Here is a 25920-nt window from a genome sequence, read left to right as displayed (position 1 = left end):
ACAATTCTGCTTTGAAAAGCTCATCCAAGGGTTCAATCCTTAATAACTCGAATGAGGAGTTATTTATACAAAAACACTTGATTTTTTAGAAACATCTTTAACAAATTTCAAAAATAGTACAAAAATATAGGAATCCAAAAAAAGTGTTGAGCTGTTGGCACTGTCTTCAAGGAAGTTGTTGATGATATGTGTTAGGGTCCCACCCTAACCCCCTTATTTATGTAATGGGATCACGTCATAGTCAAGAGTCAATAAAGCCCATATTAATATTTGTAAGTGGTTAACCCGCAATTAATGACGGGACCACAGTTAGTTGCAAATGGGCCGTAGTATTAGATAGATGGTATTAATAAAACCCACGGTATTGATCCGTGGTATTGCATGTATGAGTCATATATAAAGGATAGAGACTCCCTGTGAGGAGCATCGTGTCTTATTTTGTAAGCGAGCTCTGCTCTATTGGAGGTTGCCCCCTCGAAGAGGCAAGTGAACATTACTCTCTGAATAATAAAATCATTGTTGTTCTGTGTTCTGCGTATCTTTTCTTCGCATATTCTGTATTTGGGTATCATTTTGCAGGATAAGAGCATAACAAGTGGTATTAGAGAACTTTCCAGGGCCGGTGGGATCTCCATTTCTTAGCAAAAAAAAATTTGGCTAGAGACGTGTTCTGGCATCTTTAAACCACGGGATCTGTCATTGAGCGCATAAACCTGCGGATTTGGGGAGGCATGCACGCAGGAAATACAAGAGGTGATCACGTCTGTTGGACTCCCTTGTAACCCCTGTGGGTACCCCTTTGAGTAGTAGCGCATTAGACAGAACCGCGCACGGACTGTCTTCCACGTACCCTCTAGGTATATCGGAAGCCCCCTAGGCTCCCTTGAAACCTTGCCATAGATAAACCGTCAGCCGTCTTGCGGCTACAGTACACTGAGAACAGCACTCGGAGAGATTACTCGCCCGTACGATAGGGTAGTCGGGTTGTACGGCTAAGGGCACAGTCGATCCTCCTTAGTTAGAGCCCTGAAACATTGGGCCGAGTACTACTGCCAGACCCTTATGTATATTGCGATCTGTAGCACCTAACACTCCTCAAGACCATAGTTCCCTTTTCTGTCGGGGGATCACGCATCATCTCTTCCAGATCCGCTTGTGCAAAGGGGTGAAGCAGCAGCAGACATCAGTCCCGCAGTCTCGAGTTCACAGATCAGATTTATTAGATCCATCAAAGCCGCAGAGCCATCAGATCCGCCATTTAGATCTCTCAGATCCACCAGATCTTAGTAGTGTGTGGGGTTCCTATACCGGGGCATAATTTTCGCAGGACTTTTTGCAGCATTGACATTTCGAAGATTTGGCGACTGCAGTATTCATAAGGAAGGAGTAAAACTCCGTTAGGAGTTCTCAGAGAACAAAAAAAAAAAGTCTGAGATCTCCCGGGGCGCTTATTGGTGATCTAGCCCATCAGAATCAGGACAACGAGCTAAGAAGGTGGTACCATTCAATTCTTACTGACTTTTTTTTTGGGCGGTCCCAAATCTCAAGAACATCTGATTGGTGCATGGTAGAAACTAGAGCTCAAGCTATGGCCAATGAGAGGATGGACAACCTTGAAACAACCTTGCAATCCATCCAAACTCAAATTGAAAGCCTATCGAAACTAATCTTGAAGGGCAAGGAGGAAGCCCACGAGGAGGCGTATAATGGCAAGGGACACAGTGAGGGTGAGTCTAGCCACTCTCCTCACGTCTAGGGCACCCACCAACAATCTCGTCGTCCCAAGTTGGATATGCATAAATTTGATGGGTCTCAGCCGACAACATGGATAGCACAAATGGAGCAGTATTTCAATGTGAATAACATCTTAGATGATGATACTCAGCTTATGGTGGCGAGCATGTACTTGGACAATGAAAGGTGGCAATGGTGGGAATGGCATCAACGTTGCAGTGGACCTTTTCGGACTTGGACCACCTTCAAAAAAGCTCTTCAAGACCGCTTTGACCAAGAATCTTCTTTTTTGGGTCGTCTTACTAAGCTCCGACAAACTGGCACAGTGGACGAATATATTACAGCCTTCGAAGCCTTAGCCTTCCGCACCTGGGATCTCTCAAATGCGTTCTACACGGAATGTTTTATCAGCGGTCTTAAAGAAGCCATAAAAGCCCAAGTCCAACTGCACCACCCTCCCACGTGGATAGAGGCTTGCAAGGTAGCTCGTAACGTGGAACGTGCGTTAGCAGCCCAGTACAGTCGCCCAAATTTCCCCGCTAAGGGTCGCTCCCCATAGGCTCACAGCACCACTCAAACACTTAAGGTCCAAAAGGTGTCACCTGCAGAAATGGCCGAAAGAAGAAAGCAAGGATTATGTTACTACTGTGATGAAAAATACTCCCCAGGTCATAAATGCAAGGAGCCCAAATTTTTTCAAATTGATGCCACTAACTATAGCTCATCGGAGGAAGATCCACCACTGGAGAAACATGAGGAGGTAGAAGAGGACAACCAACAAGACAATGTACCTGACGAACCAGTTATTTCGTTGCATGCTTTGGCAGGGATTTCTTCACCTCAAACTCTCAAAATTAGAGGTTTTATTAAACATAGCCCAGTAGTAGTCTTGATTGATAGTGGAAGTACACATAATTTCATCCATCAAAAAGTCGCGTAAGCAGTGCATTGTTTTGTACGAGCAGTTTCTAACTTCCAAGTTCAAATCGCGGATGGTGGCACAATGAAGTGTGAAGGCCGCTGTGAAAATGTCAAACTTCAAATGGGGGATTATCAGTTGAAGACCCACATGTTTGCCATACACATGGGAGGATGCGACATTGTCCTCGGCGCTGACTGGCTCCGCACTCTGGGGCCTATCACAATGGATTTCCAGGAGTTATATATGAGTTTTAAGCAGAACAACTCCACACATACCCTCCGGGGACTCCAGGCGGGAGCTCCCTCTATCATCAGCTCGCATAGGATGGAAAAATTGCTAAAAAAGGGCCATCATGGAGTTATAGCTCAATTTAATGCCATCCAGGCAGTCGCAACCAAGTCTCTGCCAATTCATCCGGAGATGCAACAGATTTTAAATAACCATCTCCCGGTCTTTGACAAGCCTCATGAGCTTCCACCCTCGAGAGGGGAACATGATCATAGCATCACCTTGGTTCCAGGGGCCCAACCCCCAAATGTGCGCCCATATAGATATTCGTTCACCCAAAAGAATGAAATAGAAAAAATAATCAAGGAACTTTTGGAAGCAGGTGTCATTCGTCCCAGCATTAGTCCTTATTCATCACCGGTGGTCATGGTGCTCAAGAAAGATGGGGAGTGGCGGATGTGTCCACACTTCAGGGCTCTCAATAAGTTGACAATCAAAGATAAATTTCCCATCCCAGTGGTTGATGATTTGCTGGATGAACTCAATGGGGCTCAATTCTTCACTAAGCTGGATTTGCGCTCAGGCTACCATCAAATTCGCATGAAGGAAGTCGACATTCCAAAGACTGCTTTCCGCACTCATGAAGGCCATTATGAGTTCCTAGTCATGCCATTCGGTCTTTGTAATGCCCCATCTACTTTTCAGAGCCTTATGAACCACCTTCTCAAACCATATCTCAGGAAATTTGTCCTTGTCTTCTTCGATGACATCCTCATCTATAGTTGCACTTGGGCCGCACATCTTCAGCATGTAGATCTACTCCTACAACTGCTCCGCAAGCATAAATTATTTGTTAAAATGTCCAAGTGTGCATTTGGCATGGAAGAAGTTGAGTATTTGGGCCACATTGTGGGGCGTGAAGGTGTCAAGGTGGACCCCAAATAGATCCAGGCAATGCAGGAGTGGCCTCAACCTCGGACCTTGAAAAGCCTGAGAGGATTCTTGGGTCTCACAGGCTATTATCGCAAATTTGTCCGCAATTATGGTCGCATAGCAAAGCCCCTCACTCAACTCCTGAAGAAAAATTCATTCTTCTGGAATGAGGAAGCACAACAGGCCTTTACAACTCTCAAAAATGCCATGTGTTCCACTCCAGTCTTAGCACTACCTGATTTCACCAAATCTTTTGTCATTGAATGTGATGCTTCGGGTACGGGTATTGGGGCAGTCTTAATGCAGGAAGGACGACCTTTGGCCTTCACCAGCCAACAACTCAGTGGGAAGAATCTGGGCCAATCTACCTACGAGAAGGAAATGATGGCCATCTTACATGCAGTAGAGACCTGGCGACCTTACTTATTGGGGCGACGTTTCCAAATCCGCACAGACCATCACAGTCTTAAATATTTTTTGGAGCAACGCCTATCCTCCCCACAACAAAATAAATGGCTAGCCAAAATGTTGGGATATGATTATGAGATCATTTACAAGAAAGGGCAAGACAATAGGGTAGCAGATGCATTATCTCGCCAATTTGAGGAGGAAAGTACCCTGCTAGCAATTTCCCTTCCCATTCCAGAATGGATTGAAGAAGCTCGCCGGGAATGGTTTTCACATCCCAGGCTCTCCCAACTCATTTCTCAATTGCAGACGGATCCAAATTCCAACAAGGGCTACTCGTGGCAGGATGAGATTCTTCGCTATAAGGACAAAGTCGTCATATCACCAACCTCCACCCTCAAAAGTCGCATTTTGGCAGAATTGCACTCATCCCCCATTGCAGGACATTCAGGCTTTCAGAAGACATATGCTCGCACCAGAAGATCATTTTTTTGGACAGGTATGAAAAAGGACATCCTTACTTTCGTAGACGAATGCTATGTCTGTCAACGACACAAAGGGGAGACAGTCAATACGCCAGGCACATTACAATCGTTGCCCATCCCGGCATCAATATGGACAGAGGTTTCTATGGATTTCATTACAGGTCTTCCAAAGTCAGGAAACAAGTCAGTCATCATGGTGGTTGTGGACAGACTTTCGAAGTATGCTCATTTTTGCGCCCTACCCCACCCGTTTACACCAACTTTGGTCGCTCAATCTTTCATGGATCAGATCTTCAAATTGCATGGTATGCCCACTTCTATTGTGTCCGATCGTGACCCAATCTTCACAAGTAATTTTTGGCAAGAACTCTTCAGGCTACAAGGCACTCAACTGAAACTCAGTACTTCCTATCATCCACAAACGGATGGTCAAACTGAAGCCGTCAACAAATGTCTGGAAACCTACCTTAGGTGTTTCACTTCAGAAAAGCAACATCTTTGGGTACAATGGTTACCTCTGGCTGAATGGTGGTATAACACCAACTATCATGCCACCACCAAAATGACTCCCTATGAAGCAGTCTATGGTCAACTCCCTCCTTCCCCTACTTCTTATATTAAGGGATGTTCGAAGGTACAAGCAGTGGATCAACTCCTACAACACCGCGCCACCATGCTCGGCCATCTTCGAGAGAATCTTCATCAAGCTCAAAACCACATGAAGCAACAAGTAGACCAGCATCGCTCAGAGCGCCAATTTCAAGAAGGGGATCAGGTCTTTTTACGGCTGCAACCATATAAGCAAACATCACTCAAAGACAAGGGTTGTCAGAAACTATCTCCCAAATTCTACGGACCATATCAAGTACTTCAGCGCATTGGAGAAGTGGCTTACAAGTTGGCCTTGCCGCCTACTGCAAAAATCCATCCAGTTTTCCATGTCTCATGCCTCAAGAAAGTGATTGGGAACAATTGCAGAATTCAAACCAGTCTACCTGAATTGGACGAAGAAGGGTCAATCTGGCTTCAACCCGAACAGGTCCTAGACACACGAGACAAGCACCTGCGCGGCCGCATGATTAAGGAAGTCCTCGTCAAATGGAAAGACACCTCTCCGGAAGATGCAACTTGGGAACTAGCCACTATTCTTCAGCAGTTTCCGCAGCTTCAGCCTTGAGGACAAGGCTAGTCTCAAGGGGGAGGGCATGTTAGGGTCCCAGCCTAACCCCCTTATTTATGTAATGGGATCACGTCATAGTCAAGAGTCAATAAAGCCCATATTAATATTTGTAAGTGGTTAACCCGCAATTAATGACGGGACCACAGTTAGTTGCAAATGGGCCGTAGTATTAGATAGATGGTATTAATAAAACCCACGGTATTGATCCGTGGTATTGCATGTATGAGTCATATATAAAGGATAGAGACTCCCTGCGAGGAGCATCGTGTCTTATTTTGTAAGCGAGCTCTGCTCTATTGGAGGTTGCCCCCTCGAAGAGGCAAGTGAACATTACTCTTTGAATAATGAAATCATTGTTGTTCTGTGTTCTGGGTATCTTTTCTTCGCATATTCTGTATTTGGGTATCATTTTGCAGGATAAGAGCATAACAATATGGCCCCAAAATGTGTTGCCTCGTTGTCTGTCAGTTCAAGGTGAAAGTTACTCAATGATTTCACACAAGTGATCCCATCTGTCTTCACTTGGTATAGAAAGATTAATTAATTTTCTATAAACTTCATCCACCTCGGTATACTTTTCAAAAGTAGGCTTATTGACAAAGATATGTTTAATTTCATGCTTGATCATTAAATCAAAGTTTAAAGCCTCTAAGAAAGCCTTCCCTGTAAGATGACCTTTGATACCTGCAAATTTGGCTTTGTCAGTTGCAATTGTATAAAGCTTTTTGCAATATTCCTCCAAACTGATCAATCTGTCATTTGGTGCTACTAGTCCTGGCAATCCTCTTTGATTAAGCAAGTTGAACTTAAAATGAAATCTTTGGACAGTAGTTCTCAGAGTCTGGCACTTTGTCTCCAACTAAGTCATAAGATTCTTCTTCTGCAAAACTTTCTTAATCTCTAAAATGGTTTCTGTTTTGTCTGCAATATGAATCTCTTGATGATATCCTCTACAGCTTTAACATCAGTGGGATCATACCCAATCTTGATCACTAAATCTTCTAATGATTTGACGGTATTATCCTTTGCCAAGGAAGATATCTTCTCTATTTTCAATTGTGACTGCACATTTGAAAGAGTTTTTCTTAACTTTGACAGTGCCATGGCAATGTTAGACATGGTGGAGAAAAGCATCTCTCCAACCTCTCTATGCATCTCCATTTGGTCAATAAGATGTATTTGTTTTGCATCAAAAGAAAATATGGTTTTCTTATAATTTAAAGAAGTCTTTGGAAAAGGCACTTGGGCCTGTAAGAATGCCATTTGCATCCTTCCCTTTTCAATGTCAAATGTTGTCAACAATCTATGCTATGAAGTAGATGTCTGCTTCCAGAATTGAGCATAGACATTGGCCTTAAGAGTTTCATTCTTTTGCTTAATTTCCAAAAAATAGTGAAAATATTGGGTTCATCTTGTTCACTCACTCTTGTTGACTATGTAATCTCCAATAGATTATGTGAAGTTGAAGAGGAGGATGGAGTATTAAGGACATTTTCCTCTGATCCTGTAGAAACCTATGAATCATCCAAATTAATAATTATTGGCTCTTTCTGACCCTGAACAGTGGTAACTTTAGGATCTATCTTTTGTTTCTTCTGATAGATGATAAACTCTTTTGCACTCTTTGTTGAAGATGATGATTCTTCTCTCGGCCTCTTTTCCTGTTTGTTTTGAGAAATGGGAGTCTGGAGGGTAGAAGCAGGTAGAATTTGCTCTTCTGCTTCCTGGAGTGCGTTCTCCTCCCACTGTTCTTGATTCTTGTATTTCTCAATCTCTGGTCTGGGAGTGTGATTATAAGGAGTGGTTTTGAGTTCCACCCTTAAATTAGAGATTATGTTGAATGGGTCATATGACCAGGTAAGATTATGTTGAATGGGTCATATGACCAGATAAAGCTTGGTTGCAATCCCAACTGCTTGAGAAATGAATCTGCTTCAATTCCCACTGCTTTGGTATTACATATAAAAGGTCCCTCTTGGGACTTGATCTTAAACTGAGACTTCCTCTTGCCTAAAACAAAATGAATCTCATCCATGTTAATCATTTGCCTTATATATTCCAAAGAGAAAATTTTGACTAGAACATATTTAGGCAGGTTATAAGGAGCTAGGTCACAGCCATATACCCTTATCTCTGTATAATTCTAGTAAAGATACTAGTCTCCAGTTTTGGCTTGGTCACTCAGGTGTAGGACCCTTTTTATCTCTGAACTGATTCTAGGTTCACTTTGGCTATTAAGAAGTTGTGCAACTAGATGAATGAAACAGTCAATAAAATCTGTAAATTTAAACTCAGTTGAGTTTCTTCTGACCAATGAGGTCCACTGTATAACTGATTGATTGATTTGTTGATCATCCTACTTATGTAAAGTTATTGGCAGCATGTCTCCTTGTTGAAAAAGGAACATATGAACCAGTACAAAAGAGTATTTGAACCAATGTTGCAGGAAACGTCCCCCCCCCCCGGATCTAATGCCCAAAGCGCGTCCTGTACGGATTCGTACAGGAAGTGTCCCCGGAAGTGCGACTCCAAAATTCGGAAGCGTGGTTCCGCCTGTTTTGGACACTTTCTGGAAATTCCGGAAGCGTCCCTCTGAAGCGCAACACTTCAAAGGGCAAATCGTACAATTCCCATACAGTTCCGTACACACTTCCGGAAAAAGCGCCGCGCTGTTTAGAAAATCGATTTTTTTTTTTTTTTTAATTTTAAGTGAGTTTGCATATTGGGGGTGGGTCCACCTTCGGTTAGGGTGAGGAATGAAGGCAAAAAAAATATAATATATATATATATATATATAGCAGATGCTCCCTCATGGTAATGTTAAATTCTTAAAGTAAAAGTGACATTCTCCTTTATTTTTCATTTTCATCCTTTTACTTAAATTTTTAACATTACCGTGAAATGACTCAGGATGTTTGAGAGTGGTTCCAGCCTCATTGGACTTCATATGGAGAAAATAGAATTTCATATCCCATTCAAAATTCAGCAGACTAAACAGTTTTCAAGAATTCAGGATCAATGGGATTGTGGCATTTCATTAGATTATATCAAGTATGAAGGTATGCGATTAGCATTTAATCAAGAGCACCAAGCCCTATATGTACCCTAGTGTTGGTCTCCTTTGTCACGCCCTTAGCAAAAAATTACCTTTCAATCAAGTCAAAATCATCGATCAAGCATGTTAAGCTCTTTCTACCATATTTTAAGTCTTGAATTAGGTAGTTTGTTCAAAATTGGGCAATGTTGACTAATATCCCTAGACAATCGAGGTAGAGGCAAAGGCTAGACAAGAGGAGAAGAATCTAGATTCTAGACGGTTGATGCATCTAAATGGTTGATGCTCGAATAATTAATCATTAATGTACAATGGATGCTATATCTATCTTGATTTATGCAAAAATATGCATGTTTTCATGTCTTCTACAACTAATTTGGTATTTGAGATGTTTGTTTTGAGTATAAATGCAAAAAAATATAAAATATATATATATATAGCAAACGCTTCGCTTCCTAGATTTTTGGAAAATGGCGCTTCCGCATCCCCGTTTCGTCCCCACTTCGTGCAACATTGATTTGAACACACCCTCTGTACTCATCTTCATCATCTGTTCATGCATATTTTCCGCGAGAAATTGACTGTAAATGCAAAAAAATATAAAATATATATATATAGCAAACGCTTCGCTTCCTAGATTTTTGGAAAATGGCGCTTCCGCGTCCCCGTTTCGTCCCCACTTCGTGCAACATTGATTTGAACACACCCTCTGTACTCATCTTCATCATCTGTTCATGCATATTTTCAGCGAGAAATTCACTGTAATTATACATGAATGCTGACTTGTGCTCTTTGGAGAAGATGGATAGATAACTTAGAATAGGTTCATCTACCCATTGGTCTGTCTGGTAACCTAACAAGCAAGAAACTAGGGAGATGATTTGTTTGGCTCTCTCTGGGAACATAGAGGTTGGATATGGAGGATTCTTTTTGGGAAGCTCAGCATCTTCTGGAAGAAAGATTTCAAAAATTTGAGCTCTTTGGGGGAAAGTGAGTTTATGATATAAATCCATGAGGACAGCAGCAAATGGCTAAGGGAGTCATTCTCAAGAATTAACAACATTTTGTTTATGGTTTCAGGTGTAATAGAGATCAGAATGTCTCCATTCTGGGCCACAACGGTTCTTTGGAGGGGATTATACCTAGCCTAACACCACATGACCAAATCAGGGAATAAGTGGGTTTGAGGGAACATAAACATGGGCAACAGGGATTCCCACAGATTAATCTCATCCTCTGAATCCTGGTAAGTTTGTTTTAGCTAGTGGTGTAATTCGAACAAGTCGAATTCACACTCTGTATCAGTGATTTTGAAGAACTGGTCTGCTAAGGGGATATGGTCAAGGTCTAGGGTAGCAGAAGTTTTAGGATTTTCCTAAGTCGGGGTTTTGCTGCCAGAGGGCTGGTCATTTCCCTTTGGTGCCATATTCTGATAAAACAAAGAGGAAGAGTAACAGGATGTTGATAGGATAGATACCTGAACAAAGGACAGTCTCTGTAGACACTGGTGAGCTTGGTATCTGCTTGAAAAAGTAAGCGCAATCGGTAACAGAGTTTTACCAGAGCTGAGCTTTAAAACCTGTAATTTCAAACAGTGGCGATGAAGTCAGGGGAATCGCACGAAAGGAATGGAGGGTTTATTTATAACTACAAATGAATTACCGTTAGGATTAAACCGTTACCAAATGGGATTTAGGAGCATTAATGGACAACGAGAGCCTGGTAACGGACAAGAGTGTAACAGGCAAATGATAACGAGAATGTAGCAACGGGTATGGACAAGTGGCAGAATATGATTAACGGAGGGAATGTGCGAGAAGTGATGTGATAACTGTTGGTAGGATGACGTGTTAACGTGAGCACGATGAGCGGATTTCATGGGGGGGAGGGGAGGGCGGTGGGTAGTGGTAAGCGGTATTGAGCAGGGGGGTGCAAAGCTATGAGGGGATGACACGTCGCAAGGGGCCCGCCGAAAGGATAACACTTTTCGGACCCCACCCCCTTGTCATTAACGTGAATCGAGGGAAGGGGGTGTGAAATGACTTCCCGCCATTGATCTGGGCGGGGAAAAGGATCACCGTTGAAAATAAGCTGCTCAATAGCACTTGGTGACAATGAAATTGTCGTTTTGTGACTTTGGAATAAAATCATTTCATAACTTTATTACATATAATTAATCACCCTTCAAAACGTGATTAACTTCTAATTAAAGCATAATTAATTTATTGAATAGGCGCATTTGATCTAGCGGCCATTTTATTTTTCCTAATTCTATCCTAACCCTACTCTAGTATATATTTTGCATTTGGCCAAGTTTTGAGTATATTTGGTCAATTTTTCTTCCTATTCTATCCTATCTAATTCATGTTCAACCAAGATTAAACAATTTGGTGAACTTATTCTTTAATCTAGAGACAAAAATTTAAATGATTTGATCATGGTTAAACTGTATGATTCAAACCAAAATATTAGGTTGTGGCATTTAAACAAGCTGCACACAAAAACCCTAATTTATTTCTAATGCAAATATTATCCTTTTCTAGTGGCATTTAAATTTTCTCACTTATACAATTGTTTTTTCCTTTTCATGGGGTTTCTTTTCATCATTTTTTATTGCATTTTCACGCTTTTATTCTATTTTTTTTATACCTTCTTTTTGTAAAAAAAAAAAACTAACTTATCAAAACCAAATATGTTACAACAAGATCCATTATGCATGATATAAAAACCACTGGTGTTCAAATAAACATTCCTTTCATAGCTTATGTCAAGGCACTATATCTCACTTATTCAAATTATCTTGAGTCATTGCAAGTAAGTGGAAACCTCAAGGAGGCTACCTTTGACTCCCTTGCAAGGAAGTTTGTTGAGAGGGAGAAGGCTTTTGGGAAGAAGATAGATCCTTACTCTTCTGAAGAAGTTGTCTGTCTTGCACATAGAGAGAAGAATCATGCACAAGATTTTTCTAGAGGAAGAGGTGGCCGAAGAGGAAGAGGGAGAAGGAATTTTAGAGGCAAGGGGGCAGATAGTTCCAAGGAGAAAAGTCTAATCTTCATTGCATACAATGCAATAGAGATGGACATGATGCATCCACATGTAAGTTGCCTTGGGACAAAATTGGGCAGGAAAGCAAAGGTAAAACCAATGACAAAGGGAAAGGTAAAGCACTTGAATCCACTATGTTGTGGCACATTGCAATATTGGAGTAACTAAAGACTTATTTAATGCTTCACTTGCTTCTTGGAAAAATGATTGGTTGCTTGATTCAAGGGCAACTTGCCACATGAATTTTTAGATAAGATTTTTTTGAAGAATTTACTAACAATGTTTATGGAGCAGTATACTTTGCAGACCAGTCAAAACTCAACCTATTAGGGCTTGGCACCATCAAGCTCAAACTGTCTGGTTTTCCAGACTTTCCTCTGCATGATGTTCTATATCTCTCGGAGCCGAGGAGAAACTTGTTGTCTTTGGTCCACATCTGCTAGCAAGGACACTCCATTCATATGTTTGATGGCAAGGTTGAGGTCAAAAAAGCATCAAATCACTCACTTGTCATGACGAGGATAGAAGAAGAAAGACTTCTAAAGTTGCAAGGTACCTCTGTTCGTGCATAAAACTTCTCATACAGTTCTCATTATGATGAAGGTACATTTCCATCAAGTCTTTTATGGCATGCTAGATTTGGACACTTGAATTATGACAACCTTCGTATATTGAAGAAAAGTGGTGTTATTGGTTTGCGTACAATTCCTAGGAAACTTAAGCAATGTGATGTTTGTATCTTAGGAAAGCACAGCAAACAGTGTTTTCATGAACATTTCAGAGCACATAGAAAACTTGAACTTATTCATTCAGACTTATATGGCCCAATGCCTATTCCTTTTGCAAATGGAAATAAATATATGATGACATTTATTGATGACTACACCAAAATGTGTTGGGTTTATTTATTGAAGAACAAATCTAATGCTTTTCAAACATTCAAAAATTTTCATGCATGGATTGAAAATGATGCACAATCTCATATTGGCTCTATTCGCACTGATAATGGAAAAGAATACACTTCAAATGAATTTGAAAACTATCTTTGCCAGCATGGGATCGAACATCAAACAATTGTGCCTTATAACCCCCAACAGAATCGAGTAGCTAAAAGAATAAACAGGACAATCTTAAATATGGTACATTCCATGATGTTTTTCAAGAATGTAAAATTTGGTGTTTTAGGTTGTTGCAGTTCTATGTGTTGTGTATATAAAGAATAGGTGTCCATCTAATGCTATTAGAAACAAGACTCCTTATGAAATGTGGTATGGCCACATTCCTTCGGTAAAGCATCTCAGGGTCTTTGGTTCCACCTGTTATGCCTTGATACCTAAGGAACAAAGAAACAAACTTGGTGCAAGGAGTCATAAGTGTATCTTCTTGGGGTATTCAAATACCTCCAAAGCATACCGTCTCTATGATGAAGTTAATAAGAAGTTTGTAGTATCTAGAGATGTGATATTTCTTGAATCTTCCAAGGCTAACAATGTTGTTGAGTAGCAGTTTGATCGCTTGGATAGATTCGGACATGCAAAGTCTTTTTAAGAATTTGATAATGACATTCCACATCTTGAAGCGAGGATTCCTATACTAAATCAATCTGTGGAATCTTCTTCTGAAGCACTTTCTCCCCCGCATGAAGCTCCAGCCACTAATCCTGATGACACTTTGGGTGATGTGATTGACAAAATTGGGATACTAAATCTTGACTCACCCCTAACTCAATCAACTTAGCAGCCTAGGCCATCTCAAAAAGGTCCTCCAAAATGGTTGACAAAGACATTTGAAATTGTTCATCCTAATGAGGTTGGAAAGACACAAACAAGAAGTTCAATCAGACAAAATGGAGGTGATGTAGACAATTCTGATTCACCTATTGATATGGATGTTTCTTATGATTGTGAACTAAATATGTCTTCAGATTTTGAACCAACTTCCTTCAAAGAAGTCACTTCTCATGATGAATGGAAAGAAGCGATGCAAAGTATGATGCCTTGATAAAGAATGGCACTTGGAAGCTGGTTGATCCTCCATTGGGAACCAAACCAATAGGTTGCAAGTGGGTCTACAAGAACAAGTATAAAGTTGATGGCTCACTTGACAAGCACAAAGCCAGGCTTGTGGCAAAAGGTTTTGCACAGAAAGAAGGGGTCGACTATGAGGAGACTTTTTCCCCCACAGCAAAATGGGCTACCATCCAGACACTCTTTGCCTTGGCAGCTCATAACGGTTGGAAAGTCCATCAAATGGATGTAAAAACTGCTTTCTTGAATGGAGATCTGAAAGAGAATGTTTTAAAGTCCCAGCCAGAAGGATTTGTTGTGAAGGGTCAAGAACATAAAGTATGCAATCTTGTAGGATCCTTGTATGGCCTCAAGCAAGCATCGTAAGCCTGGTTCGAGAAGTTAACTAAGCATCTTCTGAAACTCAACTTCAAACATTATGATCTTGATGATGCAACTTTGTTTGTCAAGAAAGTTGGCAAAATAGTTGTATATCTTGTGGTGTATGTAGATGATCTTTTGATGACAAGGAACAATGAGAGCTATATTGCATCCATAAAGAAGGAATTGAGGAAAGGTTTTGAAATGACAGACTTGGGGTATGTTCACTACTATATTGGTATTGAAGTAACTCAACATATGAAGTTTATATTCCTCTCTCAAAAAAAGTACATTGGAGATTTGTTGAACAAGTTTGGCAACGCTGAGTGAAATCCTTTGACTACTCCAATGGAACAAAACTTAAAGCTCACATCCACTAAAAGAAAAGAATCTGAGGATGCAACAAAGTATAGACAGCTTGTAGGAAGTCTCAACTCCCTGACTACTACCAAACCAGACATTTCATTTGTTGTTGGAATCCTCTCCAGGTTTATGCAAAAGCCTTGTGAGGGACATTGGTCTGCTGCGAAAAGAGTTCTAAACTTCTAAACTACTTGAAGGGAACTTAAGACTTTGGACTTCAGTATACACAGGTGGGTGACTTCAGCTTGATTGGATACTCTAATTTAGACTTCGATGGAGATAAAGAAACTACGGTATCTACTTCAAGTTATGCTATGAGTCTTGGATCAGGAGTTGTCTCCTGGAGGTCACGCAAACAATCAGTTCCAGCAGATTCCACAACAGAGGAAGAATATGTGGCAGCAGCTAAAGCAAACAAGGAAATTGTGTGGCTCAGAAAAATTCTGGAAGATTTGCAGGTGAAACAAGTGCATTCAACTCCACTCATGATTGACAACACTTCTACAATAAAGTTGGCCAAGAACCTAAAGTTCCACGATCGAACGAAGCACATCAATAAAAAATACCATCTGATTCGACATCATGTTGAGGCCAAGACAATCCATCTACACCATTGTTCCACAAATGAGCAAATTGCAGACATCTTCACTAAGGTGCTTGGAAGAGAAAAGTTCGAAAGATTCAAAACGATGCTTGAACTCACCAACATCCCTTGATTAAGGGGGGAATGTTGACACCTAATCATTAGGACAAGGTTACTTGGGAGCGGGAGCAAAAACGGGGAGCGGGAGCAGGAGCGACATTTTCAGAAGCTCCCGGTTTGGGAGAGATTCGGGGAGCGATTTTTTATATAATATATATATATATTTTTATTTTTTATATTTTGATGCATATATGTCAACAAAAGCATGTAGAATGATTAATTAGATATAAAAAGCATAAAAAACATAGATTGAACCGTATAACAACAATCATCTAGAAGTTATAATCTTCAGCAACCACGTCCACAAGTTAGTAACATAGTAACATACAACATATTGAGTCTCATGATTCATCAATCTTAAAGTTTCAAGTTTTCAAAATTCAATATATAACATTTATCATCATTGATCACCAAAGTTGTACTTGTAAGCTAAGTGTAACCATTACAACAAATAATATCTAACATGAAATGAAATGTTATAGAATGAAATGAAATGAAACAACTTTCAACTTTCACGACGCATCATATTCATAATTCATTACCAATGAGTTATAATTGCCAACTTCAAACTTCAAACTTAAATTGTCATATATTGTTTACAAAAAAATATCATAATAAATATGAAAGAGTCAACAGTTATAAAAACTACTAGAAACTAGAGAAGACAAGTAAATCAGGATCTAATGAGAAATGTCTAGTTTTTTAGTCTTGTTGGAAAATCAGGATCTTTGTCATTAATATCACCCTCTAAGCATTAATATTCAGAGGTATCTTTCTCATTACCTCTGGATCTGTATAGGGATCTTGGTCATTAATATCACCCTCTAAGCATTAACATAAGATAGAAAAGACATAGCATGTCAAGTCAATATTTTGTTTGAGTGATGGGTACATATTTAGTAGGGTCATGATAGAGGAGTTTGACAACCAGTGTCACTAACATCAAGGTACATAGAGGGATTGATGCTCTTGATTAAATACGAGTTCCATACCCTAATACATGACAAAATCCAATGGAGATATTCAACCCCTCAATCCTGAAATCCTAAAAAACTGATAAGTCTATTGGATTTTGAATGAAATCTAAAATTCTAATTTCTCCATATGAAATCCAATGAGGTCGGAACCACTCTCAAACGCCCTGAGTCATTTCATGGAAATGTTAAAAATTTAAGTAAAAGTATTAAAATGAAGATTAAGGAGAATGTCAATTTTACTTTAAGGTGCTCTCTTCCTTATGTCCTTTCTTCCTTCTCCAAAAAATCTCCTCAAGTTGTCAACCTTCTTTTTTTATAAGTTGCTTTCTTTTGCTATCTTCCAAGGTTGCTTCTAACCCACTATAATGTTTTTCAGTCTCCTCCAAACTGTGGTTACAGGTCTTGGCCTTCTTGCACAAAACTTGCGGCTATATTTCAAAGGTTTGTTCCTTTAAGAAAATTTGTACAAATGTTGCCCAGAATTCTCCTCCAAGGCTCGATCTGCATGCTACAAAAACTTGGTCCTTTGTCCAATCACAAAAAGACACAAAGATAGATTTATTTTCTTCTTTGTTGGGTAGCTTTGGATTTGAGGTTGTCTTAGAGATGTCTTCCTTATGTTTTGGTGTACTTGTATGTCTTCTCAAAGAAAATAGAATGTATCCAACAACTGTGATCTTCAAGTTTCCATCTCCTTTACCTTTGCTTTGATACCATGTTGGAGAATCAAGTAGGGTAGCAATTAAAACAATTCTCCTTCCCTAATAATTGTTTGTGAACTTATATTAACTTCTTATTATTATTTGTTAGATTCTTTACATCAAACAATTATCAAGACCATAAACCATGAAGATCATAAAAGGCAATGAACACAAGATGTAGGCTCCAAGCCGGGGCAAAACCCCTCCAAGGGGAAAACCTAGAAAGAATCTCCTCTATTCTTATAGAATAAAATCAAATGAGAAATCCAAGACCCAACATCAAGACCAAGACTTCCTCCAAGCACCAAGTCAACACTTCAAAATCTCTTCCAAACAAGTCAAAGATCAACCAAGTCAACAAAAGTCAAACCTCCTCCAATCTGCTCCAAATCACAGTTTTGGCTCTCTACCTCAGCGCTGAAATTGGGACCCGCAACTTCAGCCACCAACAGACTGCAAAAACCCTAGCTTTCTCACACGTGTGAGCATAAATGTGTACAAAAGTCAAATTTTTGGTTTCTTCTTGAGATTCTTCTTTTTCCTTAACCTTCGCTCTTTTTCTTCTTGCTTCATGTTGAAGATCGAACTTGATTGTTTTTGTTCTAAACTTCTACCAAATGAGTCGAAGTCTTTTCTATATATACTCTTCTCAAGGGGTCAAATAGGCCTCTTCTGGGCCGACTTCTCCTTGGCAAGGACGACTTGGTCTTTGCAGACAAAATGACCTACTAGACTCAAAAATAATGATTTTCTTTTGTTACAGCAAGTCCAAATAAGACTATAATACATGACAAAATTTCTTCTTTGACTCAAGAAGCCCTAAAAGCATTAAGAACATGCTTTGACGTAGACTTTGAGCATGAAACCCATGCTTGAATAATTAATAAAAATTCTCTTTTTATATAAAATATACAATGTCATGATTATAAAAGTCATTATGAAGATTGAATCTAGTTACATTCTCCAACAATTAGAATCGGCATGACAAGGACTATCAAATGATGATGGTCATGAGCCCAACAGACGTGATTTTCCTTGTCATTTTGGTCAACGAAAGCGAGGCTTCTAGGGCTTCTTGTCATTTGGAGCTTTCAATCGATGTAAATTGGACGAATATTAAGAGCATTCAAGGACTGACGTTGGCATCAATGACAACACCATTCAACAATCTTCCCCTTTGTCATTGATCACAACACACATACTCCCCCTAACTCCATGCTTCTTCTTCTCTTGATTTCTCTCACCCTTTAACATCAATGGCAAAGGGTTACCCCCCTGACGAGATATCTTCCTATGACACTTCTCTCTTGTTCACTTGTTATGCCTCATACAGCTGATCTTCTGCAATTATGTCCATAACTCTTCTTTCCAAACCTGCTAAATCTTCCCACAATGCTAAATATTGATCTGACAACTTCTTCATATCTGCCATTTGTCAAACCGTCAAAGGATAGATCTTCAAAGGTGCAACCACTGCTACATAAACTCCCCGTCTTCAAAATTCACAGGTCAGGGAGTCGTCAAGCTCGATCATTTAGAATGATACATGAACCTGTGTTGTTTCAAGATCATCATCCTGAATCTCGATTTCTTCTTCACTTGTAGATTCATCATGATCTTGTGTCTTTTCAACTCCTAAAAGCATGGTCTTTGGAATTTCTTCATTTACCTGTTCTTCTTGTTCTTGTCTTCTTTTCCAAACATTCTTGTTTCCAAAATTGGTGTTTTCTCTTAGGGAAGACTTCCTTCAGCCACGATCCATATGTCCATAGTTGTGGCATTTGAAGCATTCTACATGATACCTGAATGATGGTGCAACTAGGTATATGCCTTGTGTTCTTGCCAAGGTTGCTTGGGAGTGAGAGTGGAAGTGGGAAGCAGGGGCGGAAGTGGGAAGTGGGAGCGGAAGCAAGAGCGGGGAGTGACATTTTCAAAAGCTCCTGGATCGGAAGCGATTTTGGGAGAAAATTTTATTTAATATTTTTTTATATATTTTGATGCATATATGTCAACAAAAGCATGTAGAATGATGAAATAGTGATAAAAATCATATAAACATGGATTAAACCATATAACATCATTCATCTAGTAGTTATAATATTCATCAACTACAGGTCCACAAATTACAAGTTCTCATTTATATAGTATGTAAAGGTGCACATAACCAAAATAGCATCGAGTGCAATTCATCTCTGAACCGAAAATACATCAACAAATAAGCTCTCGATGGCCTCTAATATCCAAAAAAATCATGCTACAACAAATACCTACATATCATCAAAATCATTGCCTATATTGGGATCTTTGTCATTAATATCACCCTCTAAGCATTAACATAAGACAGAAAAAACATAACATGTCAAGTCAAGATTTTGTTTGAGTGATGGGTACAATTTTAGTAGGGTCATGATAGAGGAGTTCAGCTACCAACGTCACTAACATCAAGGTACACAAAGCGCTTGGTGCTCTTGATTAAATACGAGTTTCATACCCTAGTACATGACAAAATCCAATGGAAACATTGCAATCCCCCAATCCTGAAATCCTGAATAATTGATAAGTTTGTTGGATTTTGAGTGAGATCTAAAATTCTACTTTTTTCCATATGAAATCCAATGAGTTTGGAACCACTCTCAAACATCTTGTGTCATTTCATGATAATGTTAAAAATTAAAGTAAAAGGCCCTTTTACTTTAAGAATTTAGCATCACTGTGAATTGCATATCAATACTAGGGCCATAGACTTGAATATTAGGCTGCCCCACTCAAAAATTATTGTTTCTTTGAAAAAAATTGTGTTTGGAACGACTTTGAGAAATATTTTTTGTGAAGAAAGCTAGGGAGAGATTTTTTTTGTGGGAGCGCGTTCCCGGGGTACTCCCACTCAGGTGCGCTTCGGGAGCGGATTCGAGGGGGAGCTCCCCCGCAGCCCTGGGACTCGACACGAGGCGAGCACCTATTCTAATTATTCTGATGCAGGGAGTTATTTTGAGGGAGCCTGTCAAGGGTCTCCAAGGCTCTGGGGAGCTGGTATAGTTTTGTATCTTTCTCCTGCTCACTATTTTCAATTAAGATGGGGTGCTGGCATTGGTGCAAACACCCAGGCAGAATTGTTAGCACTGTGTGTTCATTTATCTTTTTCCAGAGATAAAGGAATTTGGCATTTGCAGGTGGCCACTGATTCCAAGGTAGTTGTTGATTAGTTCAGAGGAAAAGCTCTGTTGGATAGCATATTTCTGTCTTCTTGGCAACATTCAATTAGGGAGCTTCAGGAGTCTTATGACTCTGCAACTATAGAATACATTTACCAAAACTTCAACCAACAGACTGATGCCCTTTCTAAGGAATTAATTGCTGTTGATGAAGACCTTTTGGTATGCAATGAATTTATTGGTGAGGAGGCTCTTCCAAAGTTACAGAGGCATATCTTGTGAAGGATGAATGTTAGTGTCAGGTTTTTCAGGTTATCACAATGGTCTCTCGTACTTACCCTGCATGAAAGACAAGACTGGGCCTTTTCGGTTATGTTTTTGAAGATATTGATGTATCCACTTGGTAGGAAGTACTAGCATCTGCTGAAGGTTCTTTTTTCTTTGGATAATTTGGAATAAAAGATTTAAAGGTCTCTCTGAGACAATTAGCGATCTCCGTGAGCTGGAATAGCAAATATACAGATTTTTTTTCCTCCAAAAAAATTTAAAGGAGAAAAACAAGTTTATAAAAATAAAAATTAAAAAAAAAAAAGAAATTAAATTAAAAAGAGGTATGAAAAATATGGCAAGTCTACATAGTTTTCATGCTTATCCAAAGAAAGCTCAACTACACCTTAGATATTGATGACCAATGATTATAACAAGACAGCAATAACACTCACCTTGAGCTCTTCTGCCATTATTTTATTGTTGGTATTTTGAACCCCTCGCTTCACAGCAATCTTAGCAATTTCACATCTTTCCCAAATCTTTAAAATAGCAGCAGCTAATCCTTGGAGGCGCCTATTTCTCCCTTTTAGAAATAATAAGTTAAATTTACATACCTAGAAACACTAAATAATAACAAAGCAGACAACATTCGAAGCATATTTTATATGTTTATGAACATCGTATCAAGAGATTACCTAAGGCAAAGTGAACAGGTAGTGGCTTTGCAAGCTTACGCAAATTGGTCATCTCCTGATTATTCAACTTCGACCTTTTTGTGCCATAAGGAAGAAGCCTGAAAGGTGTCTTGTAATTGGGAACCACTTCTGGAAGCAAGTCAGCATCTACAGGCAATGGATCATTTCCCCACCAATCAATAAAACGAGGGCCCAGCCCATCTAAGATATCATTTGTTTCTTTTTGAGGGTCCATTTCCACTGTAGACTGAACAATCAGTGCCTCATTAGCAATGTCACAGCCAAGCTGAGGACCACTATGAATATTTTCATCTATCAAATCGCTTTCCCTGTCTCTGAGTGATATTTCAGATGCCTTCCTTCTTATCACTGAATCAGCTGTTTTTTTTGCAGGGACTATATCAGGTACAAATGGTTTGGTATCTTCAGCCAGTGAACTGACACCTGAACTGATTTCAGCCTGAACCTTAGCAGCTTTTATGGATGGAGGTTCATAGTTACTTCCTCTATATAAAACAAGAACACTTCCTGCCCTCCAAATAACCAGTCCTCCAGTTTTATCCTAAACAACATGATATAAGAAACCTGTGAATGCTTATAGTTTTATATACAAAAGGAAAAGATACACCGGGCCTCAAGGCAAGCAATTAAATTAAACAAAAATGAATATTTCATAAATTTACAAACAGAGAAAACAAAATGCAGCCTGGTCTTAAAATTGAACAAGTATTCCATATTTTATTTATTGTTATTGAATATATGTAGAAATCTTCATCAATCTGCCAATGCCCTTAGACACCAAATATTCTGTACGCGTAAAGCATAAACAAAGAGACATGTGGGAGATGATTAATGAATTCTGAAGGCTTTCACCGGCAACAATTTTTTTGACCTCCATAGAGTTAAGAATTTATTGTGGCAATACAAGGTAGGCCAGGCCAAAGATTCTAGGAAAGAATACCGCCTCTCAGTGAGTATTCCTCACTCTTTGTTGCCCCACTTAAATGGAGAGGGGTCACTTTTAAAGATAAGTGGATCATTAAACAGGCAGGAAAGAGTATATGGAACGCTATATGTTAATTGAGCATCTCCTTCCTGTGGGAATGGCATTGCCGAGCAACCTTTTATGGAGATTATACAATAGTTCATTTAGGTGACTCAGTGGCTTAGAGGGCAGATTTAGCCAAACAGTATCATAATCGTGCTAGGATAGACATTTTCAGGAAGGTGTTGGGGTATCTTACAAGGAGTGCCCTCGCCCAATTCGTGAGTGGAAATCCATATTCCCTTCCTGTGACTCAGTACTGCAAAATTGTATGATATATATTTTAATGTGCATCAGTGAAATATATGTTGCACTTTCCTTCAATAAAAAATAAAAGCTTGGAGAACTTGTAAATGGAAACATACTCAAAGTTCAAACAATTGCTGTAAGATGAACGAAAGTATTACACAGTAGTTCTTGTGTTGTATCATAGAAAATCATAAAATGTAATAAGAAATACAACACAGTTACCGTTACCCGGAGGAGCAAACTATAAACAAAAAATGGCAAAGAAACATGCTGCAAAATGATAGCGGGTTTCAAATACTACTAGTAATGAAAGAAACGAAAGAAACAAAACAAAGGGACAATTACAACATCTTAACAAAGAGTTTTCTTTTTCTGGGAATATGTTGAGGATAAGAAGATGGCAAGAAAAGCTGCTAACCTCTGCCAGTTGGTGAGCTCTTTTCATGTTATGCAAGTAGGGTTCGTCAAATTTGAGCCTAACTAACTCGGAAGTCTTCCAGCTGTCATGTATCTTATCAAGAATATTCTGAGTAAGTCCTGCCTTCTTCACATTAATCCTTTCCTTTAATCTTATTCCGAGGGTCCTCAGTCTCCTTAGTTCTGTATCAGGAATTGTCAGCTCCGCTAATGTAGGAGCTCTTACTCTCTTCTGCTTCACGGCTTCTCCTTCTTCGGCGTCCTCGTCACCTCTCTCCCAAGGCAACAAAATGTTCGCAACCTCCTGGCCATCTTCAGGAACCACACTGTCCATATTGCCCCAGCTCTTCTCGAGTAAAGATCCAATGTTGTTATTGGGGAGAAATTTCCGATCTGGAGAATCAATTTCTGCATTGGAGTCTCTCTCCTTTTTGGCTTCCAGGACGTACCTGAGATTCCTAACCCTGTCCACAATTCTGTTCATTGCACTTATACCTCTGCCTCCATTGAAATGCCGAGTTTGCACCATATCGTCTTTCTTGGTATCCAACTCTGCCTTATTTCTTCCAGCATTCTTCTTCTCAAACTCCTTAGCGGGTACATTACTCCATTCTTGCATCCATGGGGCTGTAGGCATATTGAGTCCACTGCCAAATCCAGGACCCCCTCTGGAGGGATAAAATGGCATACTTTGTTCATCAGGATAAGGTCTATCTTTCACAGCAGTCTTTGATAAAGTCTTCAATGCATCCCTGGTACTGTTTGCAGATGAGCTCTGTTTATCCCAGGGGCGTCTTTGTGATTCGCCTTTATCTTCTTTCCTTGGGTACTTTGGCCTCTGGGTATTAGGCCTGTCGGACCTAGAATCGTGTGCTTTATCACGAAATCTGGGGTTCCTAATCTTATTTGAGTCGGTTTTTGGTTTGTTAGTATTATATTCGAAGTATGTACACAAACGGTTGTGATGCTGCCCGGGAGTTCCAGTTAACGAACAGGGATTGATGGATATGTGCAAACATGCGCCCTTGACATGGGATGAGGATGAAAGAGAATGCAGCGCACTAACTAGGCATAGAGGATGAGCAGGGATCAATGCCATTGAAGAGTGAACGAAGCCCCTAAAGTGTTGAATCTTTAAACTGTTCTTATAAATGCAGCTCATTACCCAGTTCTAATACATCCTTACCCGCCAAAATATCAGAGAAGTTATAGATAAAACACAACATAAGGACCTTATGTCCCAATTGGGCACCAAAAAAGAACTGGGTAGGAGACAGAAGGAATGAAAAATCTTATCTGGGTTAATCGTAAACGGATGGATTTGGATTAGGTAACCTCTGCCAAGCTTTCACAACTGTAGCCCACCATTAAGGTAATCTTCTGCCCGCTGAATTGGAAGACCCCTTCAATCACTTTTGTGCCTTAGAGAATTCGAAAATGAATGGGTAACATGAGAGCGTTCCCGTGAGCATGAAGATCGGCTGACGAAAAGATAAGAGAATAACTAGCTGTTATTGATTTTACTAAAAGGAAGACGGTAGAAACATCCCTTAGCTTGTCCCTGCATACCTTGATATGGAGGGGATGAGAATTCGTGCATATCTTGGCGCTCCTCGTGGATATTTCTCCCTCTGCCTGGATATTTTGGCTAAATCCCAGACTTATCTACGGCCCGATCAGTGCCGTGGAGGTTTTAGTGTTTTACATTATGCTGCTTTTTTCCGATTTTTTTCCCCTTATCTAAAATCAATCTTTCTTTCTTTTTTACCCTTTTTCGAGTATTTTTTTTTTTCCTACACTTAAAATCAATCTCTTTTTTTTAAACCCATTTCAAGTATGTTTTAAAATGTTGGGTATAAAAATGTTGAGGTATTAATAGGTTTTAGTGTTTTTTGGGAAAACATTTCATTTTGGAATGTGATGTTCATTATACATTGTACATTAACATTGGTTAGTTGGCATTGTCTTTGGTCAGCTCATCACTAATTTGAATAGTAAGAGGATTGAATTACAAAAAGCAAAAATATTGGGAAGCTAGTGGACATTAAAATTTCATTTCATTTCATTATTGTGCTTTTTAACTTGCTCTTGTTTTTTATCTTTTCAAAAGTGTTTTTTCAAGTTTGTAAGTCTTAAAAGAAAGTTTTCAAATTATCAATATTATCTTAAAACAAAACAATGTTATTTGAAATAATGAAATGAAATGATATTTTAACGTCCACAAGACTAAAAATAGTTTATGGGATCATTAATTCTCTACTTTTCGCCTTTTGCAATTCAATCCTTTTCTTATTTAAATTGATGATGAGCTGGCCCAACCTTCCAACAATCCCCTCGTTGAAAAGACAATGCCAAGAAACCAATGCTAACATATTCCCATAACTTTCTCTGATGTCTTTGAATGCATCACATTCCAAAATGAAATGTTTTTCTGATTCCACTGCCCCAGACGTGCAAAATGTACACACCTGTTCTTCCCAAGCTTCTTTAGGCCTTTTCCACCATCCTGTTTAACACCAAAGTTGATGCGAGTTGGTTCTTAATTGAGCAATAAGAACCTTTGCCCTCCACGAAATGCTAGTTCCAATGAACTTTTTTTGTTGTAGATCACACATAGGGTTGAATTCCTCAATGTAGTACTTCTTCTTTCTACCCAACTCTTTTCCCCATACCTGTTTAAGAAACTTCTCCATAACAAAACTATTTAGCTCCTTGTTATTTGTTGGACAGGCACTGAAGTAGATATTCCATTTTTGCATCCATGTGTAGTTTTCTTTCATCCATGTTTTCTTTCTTTCACTCATGCCTTCATTGAAGATAACATTAGGTCATCTACCTACTCCCATTTGCTCAATTCTTTTTAGATATCTTGTGAGCCACACCATAGCAATTGCTTTGATGGGAGTTGCTCCTGTTTCACTCAACATTATCTCATAAGGAACCGAACTTTTTATTTTGAACTTGCTCATGA

General features: G+C 39.4%; 1 protein-coding gene across 3 annotated transcripts in view; it reads right to left on the bottom strand.

Moving 5' to 3' along the window:
• Nucleotides 1–24659, bottom strand: part of LOC149174304 (CRM-domain containing factor CFM3, chloroplastic/mitochondrial-like) — a 65640-nt gene extending 40981 nt beyond the window's left edge. The window contains exons 1-4 of one of the 3 annotated variants that reach the window (XM_089419297.1): nt 24519–24643; nt 22951–24430; nt 21239–21800; nt 20996–21126 (exon numbers count right to left, since the gene is read on the bottom strand). In XM_089419297.1, coding sequence (XP_089275423.1) covers nt 20996–21126; nt 21239–21800; nt 22951–24111 — 1854 coding nt within the window. In that variant the 5' untranslated portion in view covers nt 24112–24430; nt 24519–24643. Of the gene's footprint in view, nt 1–20995; nt 21127–21238; nt 21801–22950 lie in introns of all 3 variants that reach the window. The other 2 variants (XM_089419299.1, XM_089419298.1) reach the window with 2 other exon arrangements.
• Nucleotides 24660–25920: the final 1261 nt, after the last annotated feature.

Source organism: Pinus tabuliformis, chromosome 4_1, assembly GCF_031772625.1.
Source record: "Pinus tabuliformis cultivar Carrire ecotype Pingquan chromosome 4_1, CPIR1, whole genome shotgun sequence".
Lineage (NCBI taxonomy): Eukaryota > Viridiplantae > Streptophyta > Pinopsida > Pinales > Pinaceae > Pinus > Pinus tabuliformis.
This window is presented reverse-complemented; position numbering and strand designations above follow the sequence as displayed.